The 27,731-nt window shown below is 39.0% G+C and overlaps 1 protein-coding gene across 7 annotated transcripts in view; it reads right to left on the bottom strand.

Annotated features, from left to right (window-relative positions):
* smtnb (smoothelin b) overlaps positions 1-27,731 on the bottom strand; it is a 128,941-nt gene that overhangs the window by 69,019 nt on the left and 32,191 nt on the right. For all 7 annotated transcript variants that reach the window (XM_057830838.1, XM_057830839.1, XM_057830842.1 and 4 more), the window contains 4 exons: positions 8,754-8,908; positions 7,428-7,506; positions 4,566-4,644; positions 575-654 (listed from right to left, as the gene is read on the bottom strand). In XM_057830838.1, coding sequence (XP_057686821.1) covers positions 575-654; positions 4,566-4,644; positions 7,428-7,506; positions 8,754-8,908 — 393 coding nt within the window. The remainder of the gene's footprint in view (positions 1-574; positions 655-4,565; positions 4,645-7,427; positions 7,507-8,753; positions 8,909-27,731) is intronic.

The raw sequence follows: 27,731 nt of genomic DNA, 5'->3' as shown, positions 1-27,731 counted from the left end.
CTCTGAGTGGGCGGGCATGCTGTCTTCCGGGCTGAGGAGGTCAAAGTGCATCATTCCCTGTCGCCTTGTAAATCTGCACTGCCCCCTAGGGCCTGGCATGAATACTACATCGTTTTCATGCGGAATTGCGACATTGTTTGAATGGCGACGGAACCATAGAAATGCAAACATGAAATTTTTCGTCTTCTCGGAGAGTCGCCATGTAAACGGCCCCTAAGTCTCTGGACAAAACAACTGATAAAACTCAACAAAAATGAAAGTTCAACCTTGACATTATCCATCTGTGTGAAAAACATGAGGGTTGAATTTAGCATCGCCTCTATGACATCGCACTTGTGACTCAAGTCACACGCTTCTTGTTGTGTGCCATTTGATTATGGCAGCAGAAAAACCCTAATGGCCAATACATCCCTGGAACAAACTCGCACCCACAAATAAGCCAGTGCTCAATTTGCAAATGGAGCCAGTCACGAGACAACTTAACTCAGATTATTTATATGCTATACGCGCATAAAACATTTAAATGATTTCAACATTCATACGAAAAGCAAACTTTCCTTTTTACTGTACTCACCACAGACCCCTTGAAAATTTGGGGCTCCAGACGATCTGTCTCCAGGCCGCGACCAGAGGCTTTAACCCTCTCCACTGTCCCTAAAAGACACAAATAAAAACAGTGGCAGAAGCCTCATTAACTGAAATGACATGAGAAAGGATCAAACAAGAATGGGATGAATACTGAACTGAAATGACTGAATTTTTTACAGGGCTCACATGAAGAGAGACTGGGTAAGATGAGGACAGATTGTACTCTTGTGTGGTTGAGTGTGTTTACAACACATTGTACAATATCACAGAGATACAAAATGGCACGAGCATTGCGCACAGACTAGACAGCATGAAAGAATGGCAGGAATCTACTATCTCAATGGGCATCACATGTGTTGTATAAATAAAATACCATGGTGACCTCTTTACTCAGAACTTTTTCAAGGATATCATGTCCTTCATAGGAAAGTATATAATAGGGTTTTTTTAAGGGAAAAAAAAAATCGATTCTAAGATGTATCGTGATATTCAGGGTTGGGCACCAAGTATTGATGGGATCCGTGACCAACACTCCGGTTCTCCCGGAACCGTTCGAATTTTTAAATTTTGATTCCAAGTTACGATGCCGTGACCGCCGAACGGAAAAAATTGAGGAAGCCACATGACGACTAGCTCCGTTATGAGAAAATCAAATGAAGTGGCAAATTTAGCTTCGCACAAAAATGTGCTGCATATACAGTACTGTGCAAACTTTTGCACAGTACTGTATATATATTTTTTTAATTATTAAATTTATTAGGCTCATGGAAGCTTCCACTTGGGGAAAATATATACATACAGTATATCCTGTATACACATAATAAAAATATACAGTACTGTGCAAAAGTTTTAGGCAGGTGTCCTGCCTAAAACTTTTGCACAGTACTGTACATATAGACAACAAAGTAACAGAATAAACAAACCGAAATGATATCAGACCCTCTCTGTTAGAACGCGCAAACTTAATAGATTATGTTTTATCAAGGGTTCCCAACGATGTGTAGTGCAGATGATGTCTGTTGCGTCTGTACACCTCAAAGATTCTTTTCCAACTAAAGTACTAAGTTCTTTTTGCCTGCTGCTTCCAGTATGTCACCCCTAGGGGAAGCCAAGCGCAACTACCAAAACCAAAAAAAACTATACAGTCCGGAGTTACAATAGTGACATCTTGTGGACGGAGGAACAATATATCAGTTTAAAAAGAAATGAAACTTAAAAAGTAGTCAACTTAAGATCAACGGCCAGAACACTCCCCGCCTGACATCTGTAAGATGTCAGCCTTTAACTAACTTCTAGAAATACCACCTAAAACAAACGAAGCAATACAATAAATGCCTGCAGTAGAGATGTTCCGATTCGATATTTGGATCGGCTCGGACGCCGATATGGGCAAAAAAAATGCGCATCGGAACACGGGAAAAATTCCGATCCCGTTTTTTTAAAACTCCGGTCCGGGTTTCCCAGCGCACCGATTTACATAATCCATTCCAGTTTTTGCTTCGGTTTCCCTAAAATCCGGTCCGCATTTTACGTCCGCATTTTACGGCACACCTTCAACACACTACATTTACATTACCGTCTCCCAATTTACCGAGAGACTTCATCGGTAAAAATGTCAGCTGTGTGGGATCATTTCACCTTAAAGGACGACAAAGACGAGGCAGAGAGCAACATATGCCACAATAAAGTCAAGCGTAGTGGTAAAGCTGTAAGAAGTTTTAATGCAACCAACCTAATCAAGCATTTAGCAAAATACCACCACAAACAATATGAGGGGTATGTTAAGAAAACCGAAGACAAAAAGAAAGGTCCTACGCAACTAACACTGGCTGAAACTTTTGCTATGCGTGACAAACTGGCACTCGACAGTCCCAAAGCCCAGGGAATAACAAGAGTCATTGCCGAAGAATTCATTCTGGATGACGAGCCATTATCTCACGTGAGTAAAGACGCACCATCCAACACGCGATTCGGCCGCTGAAGATTCGAGAACGATTCACAAAAATCCAAATTCCGATTATTGAAATATGTCAAGTAAAGCGGAACTAATACACAGCGCGGTCTTCGGGACGCAATGAGAAACGGACCGCATTGCGTCCCGAAAGTAAACATAACTTGTCTTAGACCCGGGTAATGCCAATGCTCAACTCACGGCTTTAGCTCAACTCATGCCGCTGGATAAAAAACACAAGAATACCTGACTGCTGCTGACAGCCGCAACAAACTACGTCAACGTCATTTTACTGGAGATAATAGATATCATATGTATATAGAACCACACGACAGACTCGACTGCGTTAGCAACATTGAAGTATTGAAAACCAGATGCGTTAGTAAACAGCCGCCATCTTAAAGCAGAAGACTTCCCTAGTAGGCTGTTGTGAACCTTCCAAGCGAACCTAATTAACTTTTTATCTAAAATACTCCTAAATCGGCAAAATCTTGACTTGAATCTAGCTTCAAAACAGTTTTAAAACTTTAACATGTCGAAAGTAGACAGAAGGGAAATTATGGAATAACGGGAGCAATTTTAACAACTTTAACAGTTGATTCGCAAAATTAAATGAATTGAATGTAGTTTAAAGCTGCTGATACAGAATGGGGACTGGAGTATTTTATTTACTGTTTTAAAATGTTAACTTGATACTGAAATAGTCGTTTATTTAAACCTGAGAGGCTTTTTATACAATTTTTGTAACTAATGCACGAAACATTAAAAGCATTTAATAGCTTGGGGGATCTGTGGGATTTTCCACTGAGGTTGTTGGTGTGTTTTGCTTTCTTAAGACAGTTTACAATATTATGTGCACGTTTTACTGACTGACTATGCCATTTCTGTTTGTTATTTAGAATGTTTTGTGTTTGTCACTGAATAAACAGGTCAGTTTCTTGTTATCAACCTTTGTGTGTTATTCAAACTCACCTAATTCAGCTGGCTAGTTGTTATCAAGGGTACTAAAACCTTTTTCAACATGAGTCTGACAACTAAGTAAGGAGGCTAAATAACTTTAAACTTTAACACATGCTCAGATAGGTCGGTGTCGGTATCGGCCAGTATCGGTATCGGATCGGAAGTGCAAAAACCTGGATCGGGACATAACTAGCCTGCAGCATAAGACACTAAAACATAGGCAAAAGAATATGTATAAATGTTTTCTCCGTGAGCTTTTGAAAAATAAACATCTTTGTGAAAGTGCACTCCTGTATAGAATCTTCATCATATTCAAGTTCAAAGAATGATACTCATATGCAAGCTAAAAATAGACCTGTGAGAAATTCATAGAAAAGGAAATTGAAAGTTCATATAATTTAAAACATAAGAATCGAAACGTTAATAATAATATGAATTAATATAAAATATGCAATTTTTTTTTACCCTGCCTATTAAAAGAATCGGAATCGAGAATCATTTGGAAAAGGAATCGAAATGCGGAATCTGAATCATTCAAACGATGCCCAACTCTAGCGATATTACATCATGCAATTTTCGCATTGATTCAAAATCCGTTTGTATCGATCCTTACACGTGTGTTTTGAGTGGAAATAAACAATTCAGTGGCTGCACGTCTACTCCCATCCAGTAGCTGGCGACGCGCAGCAGCACTGCCTAGCAATCTACTGAAGTAACAACAACATTAGAATATTCCGAGTAGAGATTTGTGTACATCACCCTCTAGTGGTTGCTCGGATTAGTCCTTTTACAAGTTTGAAATTTGGACTCATTTTGCCTTTGACTGCAAAAAACAGAGATGATGAGAATTTAAAATCCTACATTTAAGCAGCCTTGGACTAAAAAAAAATAAAAATGAAAGCCATATGTTGTTTGAATTGTATCGCCTCATATAAGGCAGTACACACTCCTAGTATAGGCCTATAACATCCAAAGCATTATGTCATTGACTGGAAAGTAATAATATATTACTCAAGTCACATCAAGTCTTGTCAACTATGGCAGAGTGTGATGTCGTCAAACTCACCTTGCTGTTGCTCTTCTCGGATTTGTCGAATTGCTGCTCTAATCAGCTTCCTCTCTTCATATTCGCCGGCGGCACGTAGCTACGAGCACACAAATGTATTAGGTTGTACTCAGAGTGCATAATGGGATATACTCTTTTTCTATCATTTTACCTCAAATAATCCCTAATTTTCAAGATGAGTTCTGTGATGCACTGAGGACACGAGAGTATCAGGGATAATACTAAAAAATGCCACACTCACAATTAGGGATGTCCTCAATCCGATCGCGCCATTTTTCAGACGATTGGAATCGTGTAAAAAGGATTAAAATTAAGGGCTAAAAAGCAACAAAATAATCCAGAAATACAATGGCATTGCCAAAAGAAACAAAAATATATACGTACACGTTTTATACTCCGCAACACTCCCGGAAAAAGTGGGATAGGAAGTACTGTGTACACTACAGTACTGTAACATGTTTGCAACTTCTGGTCAAATTAAAAATAAATAAGTATAGGTATCGGCAGCTTCTTAAAATCAGATGACTCTGACTTGGGTGCAAAAATATGCGATTCAGACATTACAATGTAAGGTATTAAACAGTGGATAGATAGAGAGACCAATTCTAAACATAAGCTTTGAGTTTTCTTTATGTACTTACTAGAATTTTATTAATATATGGTATCTGGTAATACTTGTAAATGGAGATATTTTGTATCTCAATAGTTTATCGCTATGCTCTCGTCAAGAATTGATAAATCGTTTTAAAAAGGTGTCACTGTTTATTATGAACCAACAGATTGCTACCACAACATACACTTTTTGAGTGGAAAGTTAAGAAAAACCTTCATTTGTTTACAAAAATACCCCAAATTTACTTGTAAAATCTAGGGAAAATGATTGTACACATGTATAACGCGCACCCTAATTTTAGCACCAATAAATAGAATACAAGAAAACAGAGCTCGTGTACAGATACAGAAATGTCATTTTACTGACTGGTGAAACACAGCACAAGCATAGCACATTGGTAGTTCAAAACATTACCGTAAACTGACAATATGTACGGGAATAATATGATCTAAAAACTTCTTGAATTTATCAGAATCCAGGAGAAAACAAAACCGATGTGAGTTTTCTTTTAAAGGCTGCTGTATAACCTACTCGTTTCATCATGATGAATAAATGTTTCCTCCATGGATTGATACGGTAAAATGAAAGTGAGAATGTAAGTCGGAAATCTGAGAGAGCTCATCGCTGTCGACACGACAGTAACAATAGGAACTATTGTTATTTGGGTTTGAGTTTCCCGAGGGACAGTTATGTTGACGGACACAGGAAGTCTGTGTTGTGTTACGTTTGTTATGGTCTGAATTGCGGAGCTGCAATAAACGTTGACTCAAAAGAGTTCAAGAAACTAAATTCTGTGCTTTATGAAGAGTGAAAAAAGCTGAATTTAACACAGACGAAATCATTCGACCGATCAGAGTGAAGTATTACCGAAACAAAATGGTGACATCACGTACCGTAATGGTCAGCAACGGATCGCCGCATACGTTTCTTCAACACAACATGGCCATGTCAATAAAAAATGGTTATATATATATATATATATATATATATATATATATATATATATATATATATATATATATATTAGGGCTGTCAAAATTATCACGTTAACGGGCGTTCATTAATTTTTTAAAATTAATCACGTTAAAATATTTGACGCAATTAACGCAGATGGCCCGCTCAGACAAATTTAAATGACAGTGCAGTGAAAGGCTCACTTGTTGTGTCAGTGGAGTTTTGCCGCCCTCTGCTGGCGCTTGGGTGTGACTGATTTTATAGGCTTCAGCTCCCATGAGCATTGTGTATGTAATTATTGACATCGACAATGGCGGGCTACTAGTTTATTTTTTGATTGAAAATTTTACAAATTTTATTTAAACGAAAACATTAAGAGGGGATTTAATATAAAATTTCTGTAACTTGTACTAACATTTTTTTTTAAAGAACTACGAGTCTTTCTATCCATGGATCGCTTTAACCGAATGTTAATAATGTTAATGCCATCTTGTTGATTTATTGTTATTATAAACAAATACAGTCCTTATGTGCCGTATGTTGAATGTATATATCCATCTTGTGCCTTATCTTTCCATTCCAACAATAATTTACAGAAAAATATGGCATATTTTATAGATGGTTTGAATTGCGATTAATTACGATTAATTAATTTTTAAGCTGTAATTAACTTGATTAAAAATTTTAACCGTTTGACAGCCCTAATATATATATATATATATATATATATATATATGTATATATATATATATATATACACACACACTGTATATTAGGGCTGTCAAAATTATCGCGTTAACGGACGGTAATTTTTTAAATTAATCACGTTAAAATATTTGACGCAATTGAAAAGGAAGACAACAGCTTGACAGACTGCCCTCAAAAAGTGGGAAAAAAATTGCTTATTCTTTGTAAAAAATAGCTTATATAGCAGAATACCGTAGACTGATTTCCTGACATATTGTAGGTATCGATCATACTGTAGTTGTATCAACTTAATTGTGAAATAATAGTTATTATGAGCCTTGAATCGTAAGTCGTGTTGTAAGTTACCCAGAGATTCCGTCCCCTTGTACTCACAGGACAGGGAATTCACATGTAAATCAAGACTGGGACAAAAACGATTCGGTAACCCTCTACTGGGAATAGTCAAGTTGTGCACTCCAGTTTGCCTCGACTGCTTCAATTAATCAATCAATCCAAAAACAATGCCACACAATTGAAATGATTCTTAGTAATTAAGCATTTTAGTTGCCCATTACAAATAAAAATGCAAGCTCTCCGCTAAAACTCACCATCTTGGTGAGCTCGTCGACATCTCTGATTGCTTTTAGCTTATGCGATAAGACCTCCAAGGACTCGCTGGAGTCTGACCTAAAAAAGCAACAGAGTGGTTATAACACATAATCATGACTGGCCTGTAACTTCACAATAGAAACTACGGCTTTACCGATTTATATAATGAGGCAGCAGGACGAAACCTTTCTTACTTATTCCATAAGAGGAGATAATTATAATACAGCAGAAGAAATTTGGCACCATGGAAACAGCTGGCTTTGAGAAGAAAAAAAGACACCTCCCATCTCCTTGGTTTTTGGACTTGTTTTTTTCTCTTTTGCGTTTTTTACTCATACATTATTATGTTCTCTCGTCATCGTTGCTTTCTTTTAGTTTCGAACACTGTGTTTAAATGGACATCAAACCAGGATGTGTAGGCTGTGTCACCCAAAGTCAGAATTGATAGGTTGACTTACCACTCTAATGTATTATGTTTGCTAGCATCAAATAGGCTGCAGCATGGTATATTGTCGTAAAATTAAGCATCTCGAGCAGTTTGCGTTTGTCAGCAACATGTAAATATCAAGCAATAAAGCATCCTTCTGTTGGTCAAAAATACTCCATCCTAGCATCAAAGCACTTTTCTGGCAATTAAATAGGCAGGAAAAAAAACGTTTTTCTAATCTTAATCTCTAATCTTTTAAAGGTCAAACTTGCTAAACATGGATTTTCTTATCCTTAATGATGCATTTTGGCCCTAGTCGTGAGATTTCAAGGATTTGCCATTGCAGACCCAATGCTAGCTAAGTTGACTTGTCTCTAACGAAGTGTATTTTTTTTACGTGAAGAAAGTCACTTGTAATTGGATTGCAGATAAAAACAAGACCATTTAAGATTATCTTTAAGACTCCAAACATTAAAACCACAATTTTATTTCAGGTTAAAACTACATTTTAGATTGAAAACAATGAATTGACAGGAATTTAAGACACAGATTTACTTTCACATGCCTCAGAAGAGGGCACTAAACATGCCAACGACAAAAAAAGCACTAATAAAACCTCACACAGTGCACTCTTCAGTCCAACTCCCAGTTAAAAATGCTGACTGGTAACTAGATATGACGACGATCTATTAAATGGGCCTACTCAATGTGAAAATCCTTGATGGAAAATGGAAAGTCTACTGTGGTTGCCATTAACAATGTACTGACATCACATTTCCAGAGCTTTCCTATCCGTGTGTTAAGGAATGCTGCTTTCTTACAACTGTATATCCATTACACCTGGACTGCTTTGTAATTGAGACATTCAGGTTCAAAGTGTTTATACGTGTGGTCTTGCCTGTGCTGGTTTTCCTTGTCCTCCTGTTTGAGTCGTGTGTGGCGAAACCTCTTGCTGGCCAGTGCAGCCTCCATGTCCTCGATCTCTCTTCTCCTCAACTCGCGAATGGCTGAACGGATGAGGCGTCTCTCGTCCAGATCCACGGTTCCATCCAACTGCATGTGGACCACAAAAGGGCAAACAGAGGGACAGAATGACTGCGGAGCAGACATAGCAAGGAGTCATAATGTCGGGCATAGTCACTTTCCGCTCGTATAAAATAATCAGGTGGTTCTTAAAGTGTGGTACAAGAACCACCAGTGGTATGCGGTCACCCTCTAGTGGTATGCTAGGACTGACTGAATTAAATGTACAAATCATCTTTTTTTTTTCTTTAACCCATTACAGTGAATTTGTCAAATACAATTGTATTCAACTTAAACTACTAAAGATTCAATAATTATCGTTTTGGAAAACTTTATTTTCAAATATTTAGAAAGAACCTCTGAAAGTAACTGAAATCAATCTTTAAATACTTTAAAATTTCCCTCAAAAATTTTAAGTGGTGTTAATGGTCAACCTGACATATACAGTGCCTTGCAAAAGTATTCGGCCCCCTTGAACCTTGCAACCTTTCGCCACATTTCAGGCTTCAAACATAAAGATATAAAATTTTAATTTTTTGTCAAGAATCAACAACAAGTGGGACACAATCGTGAAGTGGAACAAAATTTATTGGATAATTTAAACTTTTTTAACAAATATAAAACTGAAAAGTGGGCCGTGCAATATTATTCGGCCCCCTTGCGTTAATACTTTGTAGCGCCACCTTTTGCTCCAATTACAGCTGCAAGTCGCTTGGGGTATGTTTCTATCAGTTTTGCACATCGAGAGACTGACATTCTTGCCCATTCTTCCTTGCAAAACAGCTCGAGCTCAGTGAGGTTGGATGGAGAGTGTTTGTGAACAGCAGTCTTCAGCTCTTTCCACAGATTCTCGATTGGATTCAGGTCTGGACTTTGACTTGACCATTCTAACACCTGGATACGTTTATTTTTGAACCATTCCATTGTAGATTTGGCTTTATGTTTTGGATCATTGTCCTGTTGGAAGATAAATCTCCGTCCCAGTCTCAGGTCTTGTGCAGATACCAACAGGTTTTCTTCCAGAATGTTCCTGTATTTGGCTGTATCCATCTTCCCGTCAATTTTAACCATCTTCCCTGTCCCTGCTGAAGAAAAGCAGGCCCAAACCATGATGCTGCCACCACCATGTTTGACAGTGGGGATGGTGTGTTCAGGGTGATGAGCTGTGTTGCTTTTACGCCAAACATATCGTTTTGCATTGTGGCCAAAAAGTTCAATTTTGGTTTCATCTGACCAGAGAACCTTCTTCCACATGTTTGGTGTGTCTCCCAGGTGGCTTGTGGCAAACTTTAAACGAGACTTTTTATGGATATCTTTGAGAAATGGCTTTCTTCTTGCCACTCTTCCATAAAGGCCAGATTTGTGCAGTGTACGACTGATTGTTGTCCTATGGACAGACTCTCCCACCTCAGCTGTAGATCTCTGCAGTTCATCCAGAGTGATGATGGGCCTCTTGGCTGCATCTCTGATCAGTTTTCTCCTTGTTTGAGAAGAAAGTTTGGAAGGACGGCCGGGTCTTGGTAGATTTGCAGTGGTCTGATGCTCCTTCCATTTCAATATGATGGCTTGCACAGTGCTCCTTGAGATGTTTAAAGCTTGTGAAATCTTTTTGTATCCAAATCCGGCTTTAAACTTCTCCACAACAGTATCTCGGACCTGCCTGGTGTGTTCCTTGGTTTTCATAATGCTCTTTGCACTTTAAACAGAACCCTGAGACTATCACAGAGCAGGTGCATTTATACGGAGACTTGATTACACACAGGTGGATTCTATTTATCATCATCGGTCATTTAGGACAACATTGGATCATTCAGAGATCCTCACTGAACTTCTGGAGTGAGTTTGCTGCACTGAAAGTAAAGGGGCCGAATAATATTGCACGCCCCACTTTTCAGTTTTTTATTTGTTAAAAAAGTTTAAATTATCCAATAAATGTTGTTCCACTTCACGATTGTGTCCCACTTGTTGTTGATTCTTGACAAAAAAATTAAATTTCGTATCTTTATGTTTGAAGCCTGAAATGTGGTGAAAGGTTGCAAGATTGAAGGGGGCCGAATACTTTTGCAAGGCACTGTACATACACATTTTACCGTAATTTCCCGAATATAAGGCGCACCCGTGTATAACGCACACCCCAACTTTATCTGTAAAATCTAGGGAAAATTCTTGTACACGTGTATAAGGCGCACCCTAATTTTAGCACCAATAAACATTAGTCTTGTGTCTCGAACTTTTATAAAGTACGCGGTTGCAGCATTTTTTAATCCTTTTGTCAATTTTTTTCTTTTATAAATAGAATATTAATTTTCTGTGGTAAAATTGCTCACAGTATACGATAATAATTTTCACAAAGTAAGGAGTTGTACCGAGTTTTAACAGAATTCACCAGCGGAACTAATGTTGGCAAGTTGTGTAGTTCCCGGGGGGAAGAGTTTAGTTAAGGGAACAGCCGGAAGTAAACAAATGTCCCGCGATTTGCGTGCAAAATGTACGTTGTTACTTTGTGAGTTTCAATGTAAATAAAACAACGCGGCTTGGCTCAGTGGTACGACACTCTTCTTCAGACTCCTGTCCTAGTATACGTTCTCTTCAAGACAACATCGCCGTGTGCCGGCATGTTGCAACGCAAAGGTAAGAAAAATGTACCGGTAAATAATAAACGAATAGTACAAAAAAACATTTTAATTTTATTAGATATGAAAAATATCATGAAAACAATTATTTACCACATGAAACTTGATTATTATATCATTGTCGTTCGGATTAGGTAATATTGTGCTGGTCCATGCTTACATTGGAACATGAATCATGATGAATTTTTTCTGTCTCTGTCCCTGTACCCGTGAATAACGCGCACCCAGGATTTTACGAGTAAATTTTGGGGGGAAAAAAGTGTGCGTTATATTCGGGAAATTACGGTATATATTATATATACAGTACATAGATACAGTATATCCTCCCCTACCAAAACTACTATATTTTACCATTGGTCATTATGACTGTACTCAGAATGCTAGGTACTTTCTGAGGTGGCAGTTGAATGCCTGGAACTCCAGACTCACCGCTCTTTCAGTGATAGAGTCTGGCGACCATCCGCGGATCAAATTCCCAGGGCGGAGCAAGCCACAGCAAACAGACAGCGGAGTGGACCAATCAGCAACGGGCGAACGTGACGTTAATAAAGCGACAAGAAACTCTAGTGCGAGGAAGCACATCTTCTTTTAAAAGAAATTCAGTGCTGTCAGTTGCTGGGGTTTTAGCAACTCCATGTATTTTTGGTCATTTAAAACTGAATTTACCCCGGATTGGAACAAATTCTCGGCTCTCCCGTTCGCCGCCAGTGTTGTTGTGTAGACGACTTCCGAGTGACGTTGCTCGTTAAGGGCACGTAACGCAAATAAACGAATCTGATTCCATGGATGATTTTGTTCGGGCTCGAGAGGCCAATGAGGAGCTGGGTCACAGACTGTCCTCCCAGTGTTTGAAAAATACAGGGAGAACAGGCTGGCCGTGCCAGGCAAGCACTTGATGTACATGTATTAACTACTGCATTTGAATATAATGTACTGCTAAATGAACAGTCATGTATCAAAAATTGCGATCTATAGAGCACATACAGTAGGTAAATCAACTGAATCTATTCCTCCCTGTAACTTTTGTTCTAAATAGTAAAGATGCAACGATCCCAGTATCGGCAGGGGGAGGGGTAAGCCACCCGAAACGGTGGTATTGGCGAGTAACAACAAAGAGGGCGCCGATACCATTTTCCGGTCCAGTATTATCACCTTGACCGCAGCCTTTTTTCTCCTGACACTCACTACAATACACTCTCTGTTGTGTGATAACACGTGATCACTTTGCATGCCAAGCAGATAACGCTATTGGCCTGCTCCAGACCAATGAGAGCGGGCCAATAGCCACTCTTAACGAGGGATGGGAATTGACTGGATTTTTACGATTCCGATTCCATCATCGATATTGCTTAACGATTCGATTCTTTATTGATTCTAATTTGGGGAAAAAGAAGAACAAACGTTTTGATTGGCATCGAGTTTGTTTAATCAGAAGTCACAACCTTACTAACTCACAACGAGGTCAGAATAGGCTCAAAGCCTCAATATTAACTGTGGCAATAAGTGGCAAATGCACAAGAATGTGTAACATTTTACTGAAACATTTTTCTAATATAAATAAAAAATATTGGTATATATTGGCATATGGGTCGTTGGTCTGCCGTTGGCAATATGTGTTAAACTTGCAGGGGTCCCCAAACTTTTTCCTGTGAGGGCCACATAACTTTTCCCTTCTCTGATGAGGGGCCGGGGTCAGTTTGTAACAGAAAAAGTGTGACGATTGCAGGAGTGCCTAAATGAAAAAAATTATTGTTTTTCAGAAAGCCACAATCAAATAACCCTTTCTGGATTCTTCACGGAACAAAAGTAAATAAAATAAAAATAATAATATAATAATAATGAATAATAATAACACTATTAATCAAATAGATAATAACCCTCTCTGAGTTCTTCACAGAAAAAGGCCAGAAAATAAATAACACTATCGAGGAAAAAAAAAAAAAAAAATTTCAGAATGCTCTCTGGTATTGTTCAGGGGGCCGGACCAAATATCAGGGCGGGCCGTAGTTTGGGGACCCCTGTTAAAGTGTATTATTTACAAGTATATTGAAATGCATGCCTTTTAGTTTTTATGGTGCTTTCACGCTCAAGTGGGGGCGCCCTTGCGCTTCCTCACGCGAAGAAGAACGCGCTCACGTGAAGAACAGCGCGCTTAGACGCGAAGAAGAAGAAATGCCGCATCCAAGCAAGTGAGCGAGTTAGAGAGGGAAGCACTGCTACGACCCTACATTCTTTGTTAATGTTTGTAAAATATCTACAGAGGCAACGCCTGTATGTATCTTTTGTGTTGTTGTTGTGTGTTTCCACTCGCGATCGGACACTTAAATCCAGTTGTGTAGTGGTTTGTTGCGATGTGCTAATGCTAGCGAACGCATGCTAACCGTTTTGTTACTAATGTATTAGCAGCTAATCATCACTGATTTAGACGAAATTGATTTGTTTCATTTCTATTTTTAGTTTCACTCTTCAAGTGATGGTTGAATAAAGTCAGCAAATTATACCAACGTCTTCTGTATCGTCATTTCGGAGTTTAGCTAGCTGTATAGCTGTCTCGGTGAGGACAGTGCAGTCTATTCCCTCCCGATGCAGTTATCTCCACCTTGCAATGACTGCATGTTGTTTTGTTGTCATTTTTCCTCATGAAGTGAAGACACACTTTCGAGTGTTTGAACCTACGTGCTGTCATTGTTATGTTTACGGCTGCAATGCTCGTGCTAAACCATCGTAACCTTTCATTTTCACCCTCTTTCCTGGTGAAGTGTAGCCAAACTTTGGAGCGGGCGGTTCTTGGCGCCATGCTAGTTTGATGCGTCTGGACATCAAGACATTCACGACGCAATATGTGTCTTTAGGAATCGTTAAAGAGATCATTAAGGCTTTTTCATTGTGATGTCGAGGCCTCGAAACACTAGGAACCGGTTCGGAATTGGATTTCGATTCCCATCCCTACTCTTAACCAATGCCAGGGCAGCTTTTTGTTATGTAGGTAAAACAAACTACGTCGTCTGTCTGGACATCTTTCAGTTTATAATCTCCGTCGAGTACAATAACTGCATGCAAGATTTGTGGCCTGAAAGTTTCTAGAGGTGGAGTTAAATCTGCCAGTTTCAATACCTCCAACCTGATAAAACATTTGAAGAAGAAACGTGAAAGAACACACAGAGTTTGAGGCTACAACAGCAGCAACTGCTACCAAGAGAAAGGTCAGCTCACTTCATCTATTTTACTTTTATTGTCTTTTACTGAAAGAAATGCCGCAGACCTGAGAAAAATAGTCCCGCAGAATGAAATTATGCCAGTTTGGTGTGACATTGTTTTGGCCGCATGGGTGTTTCGGAACAATGATCTGGATTTTGAATTCAATTGACTATGTTAGATCTGTTTGTAGATCTGTATCAGTTTTAATCGGCATGCTAAGCAGGCACCATTGACTCGTGTTACCTTAGCCACTCAGGAGCCCTGAAATTAAACAAATAATTTACAAACTGCCCGGAATTTTTTTGAAATCGACTCCATCGACTAATTAAAAATTAAACCTGTCAAAAATTCTGAACTTCCACTTTAAATACTTTGCGCAACAGTCTCTAATATGAAGGTGCAATATGTTGTCCGTCCCTTTAAACATTGAGTGCAGCTTAATGTTTAAGGCTGCAGCAACGGAGAGGAAAGGGGCCTGTGTGCTGTCACATGAAAGACAGACATCTCTTTTGGCAGTCAGTGGTAGCCTGTCAACACATGCAGAGGTGAGTGCTTCAAGAATAGTTGATACTCCTCACGCTCAGCCGCCCTGTTTAAGTTTTCCATCTGCTTGTGTCCAGAATATACATCGGAGAAACGGCAAGCTTCTCTCTTCATACCAACGTACTTAGTGGATATGGTTGTTAGGCCAAGTCACACACTATGACAACTCCAATGTGGGGGTTGACGTGTTGCCTCCTTAATGCATGTCCCACATGGTCTTCTTCAGAGGAGGCGGGATCTCACCAAGGATGACGAATGGTTTTTGAGGTCTCGCTGTGGTTTGACAAAAATATGCAATAGCAAGGAAGACTCGTTCTTGTGCAGTCATTTGTGGAAATTTAAAGTGCTGAAGAAACTTGGACAAGTGAGCACACTCAGAAAAGCAAAGATCAAAGCAGAAGAGTTATCACCATAGAGGTACAACGACATGGAGGATAAAAAGCAGAATGACGCTGAGCTTGACTTTGCCTAAAAATGGGCAGAGGAGAACTGGGTGGGAAAGGGGACAGGTCATTCCTCACATTCCTGCTGACTCAAAAGAGGTGGTAGTGGAATTGGGAACTGGGGTCAGGTTGCTTTTCATAGGGAAATGACGTGGGGAGACGAGGTTTGACTACATGTTCCTGTCATTTTTTCTAACGTTGTGTGTCATACTGTTTTTCTAACGCCAAGTACATATTTTCAACAACTCGTCCTTCCCATTTCAAAATCTCTGTGAAAGACACCATACTTAGTAAAAATATTCACGCAAGTGATAATGTGTGGAATACCCAAAATGATCAAGACAGTTGACTGTACACATAATGATTATTTCCAAAACAATTACAAGTTTCCTGCCCAAACTAGTCTGTGTGAGGTTGAAGGGTGCCACACAGCATCCAATCATGGAATACAAAGAAGAAAAAGTACAGTAGTAGACGAGGAGATAGTGAAGGCTTGGCTAATTGTTGCCAGGAATTCCAAACGATTTATTCATCACAACACCAATCATAGAAATGTTCAGTCAAAATTGGATATTGACATTGATTTAAATTAGGGCTGCAGCTATCGAATATTTTAGTAGTCGATTAATCGATGGACTAGTTAGTTCGAATAATCGAGTACTCCGATAAGGAACATGAAGAATTAAAATACCTGAAAAAAGTCAGCTAGCTTAAATGCTGTGAAATGTTTTTTTTTTTTTTTGTTTTTTTTTTTTACAATGCTCTTAACAAATGGTTCAGACACACATTCCCACAATAATAATAATAAAACTAGGCCTGCAAGCAGGACTGAACGGGCCCTCGCAATCTAGCGCAACTCGGACGTCACGCAACTCGGACTGTGTGCAGGTCAGGGTGGTGGCAGATCCTCCTCTCTAATCATCTCATTAGAACCTAACATGCTCGAAAGTCTTCTCTTACTTTACCACACCCAAGAGATAAAAACCCCTATGGGAGAGAGTACTACAAAAAAGGAGCCACTACTGAGCTGTGCAGCCAAGCCCTTATTCAAAACCAAAATTAATCTTCTAACTGGGCCAATTTGACCAAGTGTGCCAAATATTGTGGCTCTATAAGCTGCCTGACTCTCTGGAAAAAAAATATTTCCTTTAAATGGCGAACAAAGGGTCGTCACGGCAACAGACAGACACGTGGACATGGGCCGTAAATAAGTATTTTAATAGGTCTTGAAACTACAATGACCAAACTGAAAAGAACTGGACATGTATTGGAAAAACGAGTGACTTTCTATTGCCACTAGTTGGCGCTGTAGCGTTGATGCAAATGACCCCTACAAGGCACTTCAGGGTATGACTCTCAACAAGCACGGGAAGTTTGTCGCAGATATCTTGTATATCTGCCGAGTTATGACTGTTCAAAGTTTTTAGCGAGACAAATTGTTGACGGTCATTTTCACTTTCCTGTTTGGACCCCTCCGCTTCAACGAAACCTCAATATTTTTCATCAGGCACCTGAAGACAGGTCTTAAGGCTTCCCTTATGCAGGTTTGAGGTAGATTGTTTTTTTCCCTTTAGAGGAGGTGTGTGTCCCGTAAAAAAAGGGCTTTTCCTGTTCCCACTAGGAGGCGCCAGGCACAAATGGTAAATTTTCAATCCAGTCCTGCTCAGGCTGGTATACCTCACACACATGCCAGATTTAAAATAGATTGAACGTTGTTTGAGGGAGTTATCAGTCATTTTCCGAATTTGGTGCTTTGGCGAAAAAATGGCCGACTTTGGCACCCCGCCCAGCTCAGGCCCGTGAATGAAAACACACCATTTTGATAACTTAAGATTTCATATGCCTCATGAACAGTCTCGCCAATTTTGAGAATGATCAAACTAATTCCCTAGGTGCCAAGGTGTAAAATGTGCACACTGTAAATCGATAAAAATTTCACATTCAATCCAAAATACCCGATTTCCTGTTGGGTTTGGAATACGCATGCAAGAGACTTTTTGGAGCAGTTTTGTACAAGGTATCGACTCTCCGAATTTCATCCCTCTACGTTGAAAAAACCTAAATGGAGAGGCCTTTTTGAAAATTTCAAGGGGGCGCCACTGAGCCATTTTGTTACATGTTTTCGTAACATTGCAAGATTATCGAACGTTATGCAAAGCCGCATGTATGTGCAAATTTTGGTGAGTTTTTATGCATATTCAAGCCTCCAAATGTAAACTCTTACTGTGAACCCATGAAAATTTCACATTCGATCAAAAATACCCGATTTCCTGTTGGATTTGGAATATGGGTGCAAGAGACTTTTTGGAGCAGTTTTGCATAAGGTATCTACTCCCCAAATTTCCTTGCTCTATGTTGAAAAAACCCAATAGGAAAGGCCTTTTTTAAAACTTCTTTCTGTCGCCACTAGTTGGCACTGTAGAGTTGATGCAAATGACCCCTACAAGAACCTTTAGGGTATGACTCTCAACAAACACGGAAAGTTTGGCGCAGATATGTTGCATACCTGCCGAGTTATGACTGTTCAAAGTTTTTGGCGAGACAAATTGTTGACGGTCATTTTCACTTCCAGTTTGGACCTCTCCGCTTCAACGAAACCTCAATATTTTTCATCAGGCACCTGAACACATGTCTTGAGGCTCCCCTGAAACAGGTTTGAGGTCAATAGATTTTTTTCCCTTGGAGGAGGAGCCTGTCTCGTAAAGAAGGCCATTTCCTGTTTCCACTAGGGGCGCCACGCCTAATGGGTAATATTTCAATGCAGTCGTGTTCAGGCTGGGATATCTCATAAACATGCTAGAAATGAAAAAGATTGAACGTTGGATCACGGAGTTTTTAATCATTTTCTGAATTTGGTATTTTGCCTAAAAATGGCCGACTTTGGGACCACGCCCAGGCCAGACCCTTGAATGAAAACACACCATTTTGAAAACTTAAGATCTCATAGGTCTCCTGAATAGTCTGACCAATTTTGAAGACGATCCAACTTTATCCTTCAGCGACAAGGTCTCAAATGTAAATCGATAAAATTTCGCATTTGACCCAAAATTTCCGGCTTCCTGTTGGGTTTGGAATATGGGTGCAAGAGACTTTTTGGAGCAGTTTTGTACAATGTATCGACTCACTAAATTTCATTGTTCTACGTTGAAAAAACCTAATAGGAGAGGCCTTTTTGAAAATTTCAAGGGGGCGCCACTGAGCCATTTTGTTAATTTTTTTTATAGATTATCAAAATTTACGCAAAGTTGAATGTATGTGCAAATTTTGGTGAGTTTTCATGCATGTTCAAGCCTCCAAACGTAAACTCCAACTGTGAACCGAAAAAATTTCACATTCGATCCAAAATACCCGATTTCCTGTTGGATTTGGAATATGGGTGCAAGAGGCTTTTTTGAACAGTTAGGCATAAGGTATCTACTCCCCAAATTTCATTGCTCTACGTTGAAAACCTGAGAGGAGAGGCCTTTTTGAAAATTTTAAGGGTCAAGGGGGCGCCACTGAGCCATTTTTTGACATTTTTTCAAAACGACGCAAGATTATCGAAATTTACGCGAATCTGCACGTACGTGCAAATTTTGGTGACTTTTCGTGCATGTTCAGGCCTCCAAATTGGCCATTTTCATTTGCCCTGAAAAAAGAAGAATAATAATAATAATAATAATAATAATAATAATAATAATAATAATAATAATCCTTTGCAAAACAATAGGGCCTTCGCACGTCTAGTGCTCGGGCCCTAAATATACCTATAAACTAAATTATGAATGCATAAAAAAAACATTAGTTCAAACAAATACTTAGCTTACGTTGGTCTTAACAGGGAGAAGTTGAATTCAGCCATGTGAAAAGAGGCAGACCAGAAGGCAGTGTATCCACTAGAGCCGGGAATCTTTGGGCACCTAACGATTCGATTACGATTCAGAGGCTCCGATTTGATTATAAAACGATTATTGATGACCCCCCCCCTCTTTTTTTTTTTTTTTTTTTTTTTTTAATGTTTTGTACATTAGTTCCAAAATTGTTCAAAAATCCTCTCAGGCTAAACCAAACTACTATTTCAGTATGAAGCTAACATATAACAGTAAACAAATATACAAAAATAACAGTTAATAAAAAACTCCAGTCCCCATTCTGTATTCAGCAGCTTTAAACTACATTCAATTAATTTAATGTTGTGAATCAACTGTTACAGTTGTTAAAATTGCTCCCGTTTTTCCACAATTTCCCTTTAGTCTACTTTTGTCAAAGTTTTAAAACTTTTAGATTTAAGACAAGATTCTGCAGATTTAGGAGTATTTTAGATTAAAAGTTAATTAGGTTCGCTACAACAGAGCCTTCTAGAGATGTCTACTGCTTTAAGATGGCCGCTGTTTACTTACGCCGGAAAGTCTGTCATTTCGTATCTCTGTTCAATAATACGTGTTCTAACACCAACGTCGTCTGTCGTTTCGCATCTAGTTCTACATATATATGATATCTACTGTAGCCGTATGTTTGCAGCAACTAGCAACTGGGCGTTGGGCGTTGTTTGTAGCGGCTGTCAGCCGCAGTCAGGTATGATTGTTTTTTTATCTAGCGGCATGAGTTGAACATGATATTTACTCTCCTCTAGTTGGACACCTGTGTGTTCATCCACTTGGTAAATACATTAGTTGCAAACTCTTCTCTTCGTCACTTTTGTGGGATGAATACGACAAGTACACAACATTTCAGTCCACCTACAGTGTGAAGTATCATAATGATGAGCTACAGTTCCATTTTACAAGCAGTATGGCCCGGTGTTGCCGGGCATGCTACTTCTGCTGGGTTGTTGAAGCAGAGGTTTATTAAACAGACACTAAAGAAACCTCGAAATGTGGGTTTTGCCCATTATTTCTTTTTTTTTTTTTTTTTTTTTTATGTATGCTGGATGGATTTATTGAGCAGTATGGTCCGGCATTGCTCGGGTGGAAAGTGAAAATTGGCATTTTCTATGCTAATTTTTAGAATTTCAAATGAACTTATTGGAGGCAAGTCCATCCAAGAAGCCTCCCAGACATAAAAAGTCCACCTGTGTAAAACTTCGTCAAAATCCGCCCAGCCGTTTCGGCGTCCATAAAACACGAACACACAGACAGCCACAAGGACAAACTCGCCTTTATAGAGATTAAGATATGCAGCTGAAATTATTCCCTTATTAATAATGAGGAAAATTGTACTTTTTCTTGTGGAGTACTCAAAGCGACAACATATCATTACAGCACATTTAAATTTGTACATGAAACCGTAAAGTTTGAAAGCCAACTGCGACATTGCAATCGCAAGAGCCGTCGCAAGACACTAGCCACGTTTACATGCTGACTTTTATTCATACCGATTCAAATCATTCCGAATGGAAATTTCAGATCAGCTGTTTACATGTCACTTCATCTATTCCGATCCAGCGTTTACATGTGACTGCCTTTATTCCAAAAGGACGTTTGACAACTGCCGTCTGACATGCGCAGATTAATCAAAACAAAGCGTCACGTTGCAAAACATGGAGATCGATCGTCGGAGTGCTGCTGTTTTAACTTTAACCCACTTGTTGTGTTTGTGGGGTCGTATCCGCTTCTGCTGTTTTGCTCTTTTGCCTTGTAGTAGCCGGTTTTCCACCGGTTTCTAATCTGGTCAACGCTCCGGTCTATTCCGGCTTCGTGTAACCTCTCGTGAACTTTTTTAAATAGTTCACTGTTCCTCGTTTTACGCCCGTCTAAGCGAGCAATTATATTCAATTCTTTTAAAGTTTGAATTAAATACAATCTTTCCGCCGGACTCCAATAAGGTGCGCTGTGCTTGGAAGCCATGTTGCAAGTGACGTTACTTACGTCACCAAGTGACGTCACCACGTCAGTACGGAGCATGTGCAGAAAGAACGCAACCAGACACCATTCCGCTTCCCTGTTTACATGATATAATTTTACTTCTAATCGGTTTGGGAAAAGGAATATTCCACCCCTGTGAATCGGAATGAAATTCCATTCGGTTTGGGCCTGTTCATTCCGAATGAGGTGTTTATATGGAACACATTTATTCGGTTTGAACAAATATTCCCATTGTAATTGGAATATTTGGCTCCATGTAAACGTGGCAATGGTCACCTCCACAATCAGGTTGCATTTTCTATGCTAATTTTGGGAGTTTTGAATTAGTTATCGGTACTAAATGGAGGCCTACAGAGATCGAACTCATCTAACAACACTCCCAGAAACATGAAAGCACAACTCTGGAAAATTTCGTCAAAATCCGGCCAGCCGTTTCAGAGTTCATAACAAACAAACACACAGACAAAGTGCCCTTTATATGTAAGTAGTGCTGCAACGATTAATCAATTAACTTGAGTATTCGTTCAGAAAAAAATATTCGAATTTTGTTGCTTCAAGTATTCATTTAATTAAAGTGGCTTTGTAATGGTTTATTTTGAACGTGTTTACATTTAGTTTATTGATCAGGGTAGATACATTGCCCTCTGGTCTGCCTCATTTCACATGGCTGAATCCAACTGCTCCCTGTTATGACCAATGTAAACCAAGTTTTTGTTTGGACTAATGTTTTTTGATGCATTCGCAATTTTGTTTATAATTAAGTTTTGTTTTGTTTTTTTGTGGGAATGCGAGTCTGAACCATTTGTTAAGAGCATTGGAGAAAAAAAGTTAGCATTTTATAGCATTTAAGCTAGCAGACTTTTGCTATGTAAGTTAGCCAATTGTTCTTTTGTTGTACATAGATCATTTATTTTTTATACCATTTGAGGCTCAGCTCAGCTATTTTAATTTTTCATATTCCTTATCCGATTACTCGATTATTCGAACTAACTAGTTCATCGATTAATCGACTAATAAAATAATCGATAGCAGCAGCCCTATATGTAAGTATAGATTTAGATTATTGCCAAGAATAAACTTCAGGGAGACCTGAGAATCAGGCCTTTCCTGACATTTAAACTGCAAAAATCATCATCTGGTAACACACTCTTCAATAAAGGCTTGACAAATTAACGGACCAGGAGTCAAGACTTCGACACTAAAATTCAAACAGCAGCACTTAAAAAGTAAGGTTGATGTTTAAATGAGCCAATAAGGCAACAGACATTAGGTTGAGTACATTTGGATTGGTTGCAGCATTTTACCGTTGATGGACTATTGACCTGGAATCAAGCCAACATGTGCAACATTTTTCCTCTGAGCTTTTGAAAGCGAAAGGGAGAAGGAAACCACTAATACTGTCCCTGTACTGTAAAAGTAAAGTAATGATTGACCATGACAAGTACAAATAAAACACCTCAGACAGGAGCACGTGCCAACAGAAACAAAAGTAGCCATTAAAGAAACAGAGGGGGAGAATACGTTGCACAGGGTCCAGATGAAGTAGTGGTCAAGTGAGTCAAAGGAAATAAGAGAGAAGAGGAAAAATCTGGTAACATGGCTACAACACCTTATTGCAGTTACCAAACCTGAAGGCAATTTTCAAAATTAACATAAAATTCCATAGTACTGTCTGTATGTATGAACATAAGAGTAGCCATTACACACAACCAAAACGGCCTTTCACACCACGCCGCTTGCCAGCGTGTGACTCAGACCTATTACCCAAGTGGGTCACATACAGTACACACAAACACAAGGATGTGAGCTACTGAAAACGTTAAGATGTCAGTACCTCCAGCACTGGTTAAGCCTCATCTTGAGTCTGATTTGGAGCTACCTATCGATTCTTACTGGCATAGTGACCGTACCCGCGGCGAGTCACCAGACCAGATTAAAGATGCACGATAATATCGGTTACCGATAAAAATCGGCCGATAATGGCAATTATGACGTCACACAGATAATCCAGATTTTAAAAATTTAACCGATAATGCAATCCGATAATTACATACTTGGTTTTGGCTCAAAATGTGCGCAATCAAAGCACTTTTGTCTGCACCACCGCCTCCTTTTCAACCCCTCCTCCCTCAGAAGCCCCTGCCGCATGAGTGACGCATTACCTATTCTGCACCGCCACCTTGACCCTGTCACACGAGTGACGCGTTACATGGCATGGTTGAGGCAATTGGATATCATGGCGACTGTCACCAGTGTGGGTAGATTTTTCCGCGTGTGAAACAAACGACGCTCTCGCCATCTACAAAACATGCACTGCAGGAGTTCCACGAGGCGGAAAGAAACAGTCCTCATTCAACATTACTAAACTGATCAGCCATTTAAAGCTGCATCACAAAGATTTTTGGAACAAATACGAGGCTGCTGCTAGCGCGAAGGCTAACGCTAATGTAAACAAACATAAGCTAAGCTATGATGGCGAAAAAATACAAAATGTAAATAAAATGTAAAAACTTTTAAAGGCTAGTTAACATATGAATGTGCCAGATTATTCCACTTACTTGAAGTAAACATTACCATTTGTTTTTATTAAGTCCATACATCTAAAAAATTGGTCATTTTCAACCTAAATCAAGAAAAAAATGCTTTTAAATAATGTTTTGAAACATACCTATTCTTGTTAAGCTACTTTTCAGCTTGTTATTTTTCTTATTTCAACAAAGCTAAGAGTGAAACATACTTCAGGCGCCGGCAAATAATTTCACTTATTTCCAATAGATTAGAATAGAATAGTTTTAAGGTGGTGTGTTTTTGTAGTGTAGTAATGTTATATACATTAGGAATGGCTTACTTTTTAAGGCATTTTTGTGCAACTTCGGTATTTACTCTGTAAGTAATTGTGGCCAAAAGTTTACCATTACACAATGTCAGACAATCTATCATTATTTAAATGTTGGAATTTACTACTCGTTCACATTTGATGTTGAAAAAAAGAGCAATAAATTGTCTTTTTGCACAGTAATATTTGCTCTTGTGTATACTTTAAAATTTTACATAAATCTTTGAATAGAATTATCGGCTTGACATTATCGGTTATCGGCTGGAATGAGGAGAAAATTATCGGTTATCAGTATCGGTTGAAAAATGTATTATCGTCCATCACTAGACCAGATAGAATATTGGCAAATAAACAGTGGCATTGTATCTGACTGACAAAATGACAAGAGGCAAGGCAAACCAGGGCAGCAATTGCAGATAGTGTAGACCAGGGGTGTCCAAACTTTTTGCGAAGGGGGCCAGATTTGGTGTGGTAAAAATGTGGGGGGCCGACCTTGGCTGACATCCTTTACATAGAACAATATATTTAAGCAAATTTTAGCAAGCCATTCTGTGTGTCACATTTGCTTTATTATTATTTTTTTTTAATTGATAAATTCAACAATCTCGCAACTAGCCTTTGTAGCGTTCTCTTTCGATTCTTGGGCTCTTGCGAAATACTGCTGCTGTGAAATTAAACTAGCCTCAAGTTACTTAAATTTCTCGCTATGTATCATCCCGGTAATCTTGTCGTACATGTCACCGTGTCTTGTTTGGTAATATAGCCTCACATTGAGCTCTTTAAAAACAGCGACTGTCTCTTTGCAAATGAGGCAGACACAGTTGATGCGTATTTTAGTAAAGAAATAGTCCAATTTCCACCTATCTATGAAGCGTCAGCCATCGCAGTCAACTTTTTTTTTGTTAATTGTCGCCATTTTAGAAAATTAGGAGTAAAGTGTCACATGCGGTAATGTTGCTTAGAGTGCTGCTGCCTTTTAGTGGGTAAATGAGGAGCAGCATTTAATGTGTAAGCTACTTCATATGCTGGTAGCAGTACTGCTGACCAATTTATTAAGTCTGGGTGCGGGCCAGACGTTATTGATTTTATGACAGAGGCTGGGGGCCTGATGAAATTTGACCACGGGCCGCATTTGGCCCCCGGGCCGGACTTTGGACATGTCTGGTGTAGACAATTTACAATGCCTGCTTTATAATGTCGCGTGCCGTAAGTGCAGAATATGACGTGGCAGGAATCATACAAGATATTACTGCTGTAGTCGAAATAATGTTCTGATGCTGCCCAGCGTCAGTGAAACATCTTTAACTGTCCAACTGAAAACCTCAATCAAACAAAGTCAATTAAGGACCATTTGTGGTTGACTATAATCACAACCATTTGGCAAAATACTACTGCTCTCAACCTTTTGGACTCATCTGCACTATATACCACAGGGTGAACTGGATTTGCAAGGTCAGTTTAACTTACTGCGCCAAATGTAAAATGCGGTCAAATGTGGCAAGACGCTCAAACTTCAAGCTCAAGAAGACAAAAAAAAAAAAAAAAAAAAAACACAAAACGTATCCCACAATCTACGTTCTAACGACTACCTGTCGCCACAAGGGCAGAAAGAACAGAAAAAGAAACAGACCACTTAGCTCAATTACAATACAAATATAAAGCAAGTGGTTTACCAGTTGGGCTTTGTCTAAAATGACACCCCTCACGTCTACACCTTTCATTAGGCAATGACTCGCCTCTGCTAAATGGGGATTATGTTTCTGTTTTGTGGGATTACGCAAAACCTACAGGCCGAGTTTGACTGAAATTGGTGGAAAGGTGTAGCCTGAAGCAAGGCATACAGTACTGTAAGCTTTTCCATTAGATTGGCAAGGGTAACGATGTTAGCAAATATTCTATAATCAGTGCACTGTAATGTACAGTGGTACATCGACATACGATCGCTTCGACATCCGACGTAAAATTTGACTCGCCATTTGTTTTTACATCCGACGACATGCTTGAAATACAACAACATGACAGCGCCGCAGACGGACGCATAGCGGATTTTCTTGTGAGAGAAATCAACACAGGTTTCAAAAAGGTTGGTACGGGTGGTGAAACAAGGAAAAACATGACACTTACTATTGAAATGACGATGCAAATGAAATATAAGCGTGGGGTGCGCATCCCTGAACTGGCTCACAATACAGCCGTAAAATGTATATGATCTCCAGTCCTCCGTTGACCACCGTTCACCAGTTTTTATAAGTAAAGGTGACAATAATTATTGTGGTAACTAAAGATGCCCCGATCCATCGGCATCCCGATCAATCGGGTCCGATCACGTCATTTTCGAACTATCGGAATCGGCAAAAAAAATGTCGGACATGCCTTTAACATATAAATATATTCTATTTAAATCGTTTTCTAAATGTATTTAACGTTACAGACAAAATGTCAATGTGGGGAAGAAAGGTAGTAGTTGATCATTTTCTTAACACCCTGTGTTCTTTCCCAACGCAGAGAAGATATATGAATTGGTGCCCCAACGCACAGTCATGGTTGCACTTCCCATCATGCATTTAGGCAGAACAGTTAAATGGGTGCAGTATCATTTACTGAAAGCTCAACAAATACACTAGATGGCAATATTTAGTCACAATATACAAAGTCACATTTATCCTTTAAGAATTACAAATCTTTCTATCCGTGGATCCCTCTCACAGAAAGAATTCATAATGTCAATGCCATCTTGAGGATTTATTGTCATAATAAAAAAATACAGTACTTATGTACTGTATGTTGAATGTATATATTTGTTTTATTCATTTTTTTCTTAATGCATTGCCAAAATGTATATGATCGGGAAAAATTATCGGGAATGACTGGAATTGAATCGGGAGCAAAAAAAAAAAAAAAAAAAAAAAAAAAAAAGCAATCTGATCAGGAAATATCGGGATCGGCAGATACTCAAACTAAAACGATCGGGATCGGATCGGGAGCCAAAAAACATGATCGGAACAACCCTAGTGGTAACATCGTGAAAGAAATCGCCGGCTTCGTCAGGTTTTTAATCATTTTTTTCAGAACTTGTCCAACACAAAACGCCTACTGTCCGTCGCAGTTGAAAGTGTTCTCAACAAAACATTAAAAGATAAAGTAAAATCTCCACCGCACCTTTCTCTGTCTGGCACGTCAGCAACGCGTTGTGTTCAGGTACACCATGCAAAACACATTCGCCACATTAGAACCCCATTCGGTACATTATTACAAGTATTATTATTATTACCATTATTATTATTTTGATTTTTATTCATAATTTATCCGTTTTGCTCTGTGTAATTGCTATTTGCAATAGTACCAGCAGCATTTATT

Source organism: Corythoichthys intestinalis, chromosome 3, assembly GCF_030265065.1.
Source record: "Corythoichthys intestinalis isolate RoL2023-P3 chromosome 3, ASM3026506v1, whole genome shotgun sequence".
NCBI classification, from domain to species: Eukaryota; Metazoa; Chordata; class Actinopteri; order Syngnathiformes; family Syngnathidae; genus Corythoichthys; species Corythoichthys intestinalis.
Note: the sequence above shows the minus strand (reverse complement) of the source record. Positions and strands in the feature narration are given on the sequence as shown.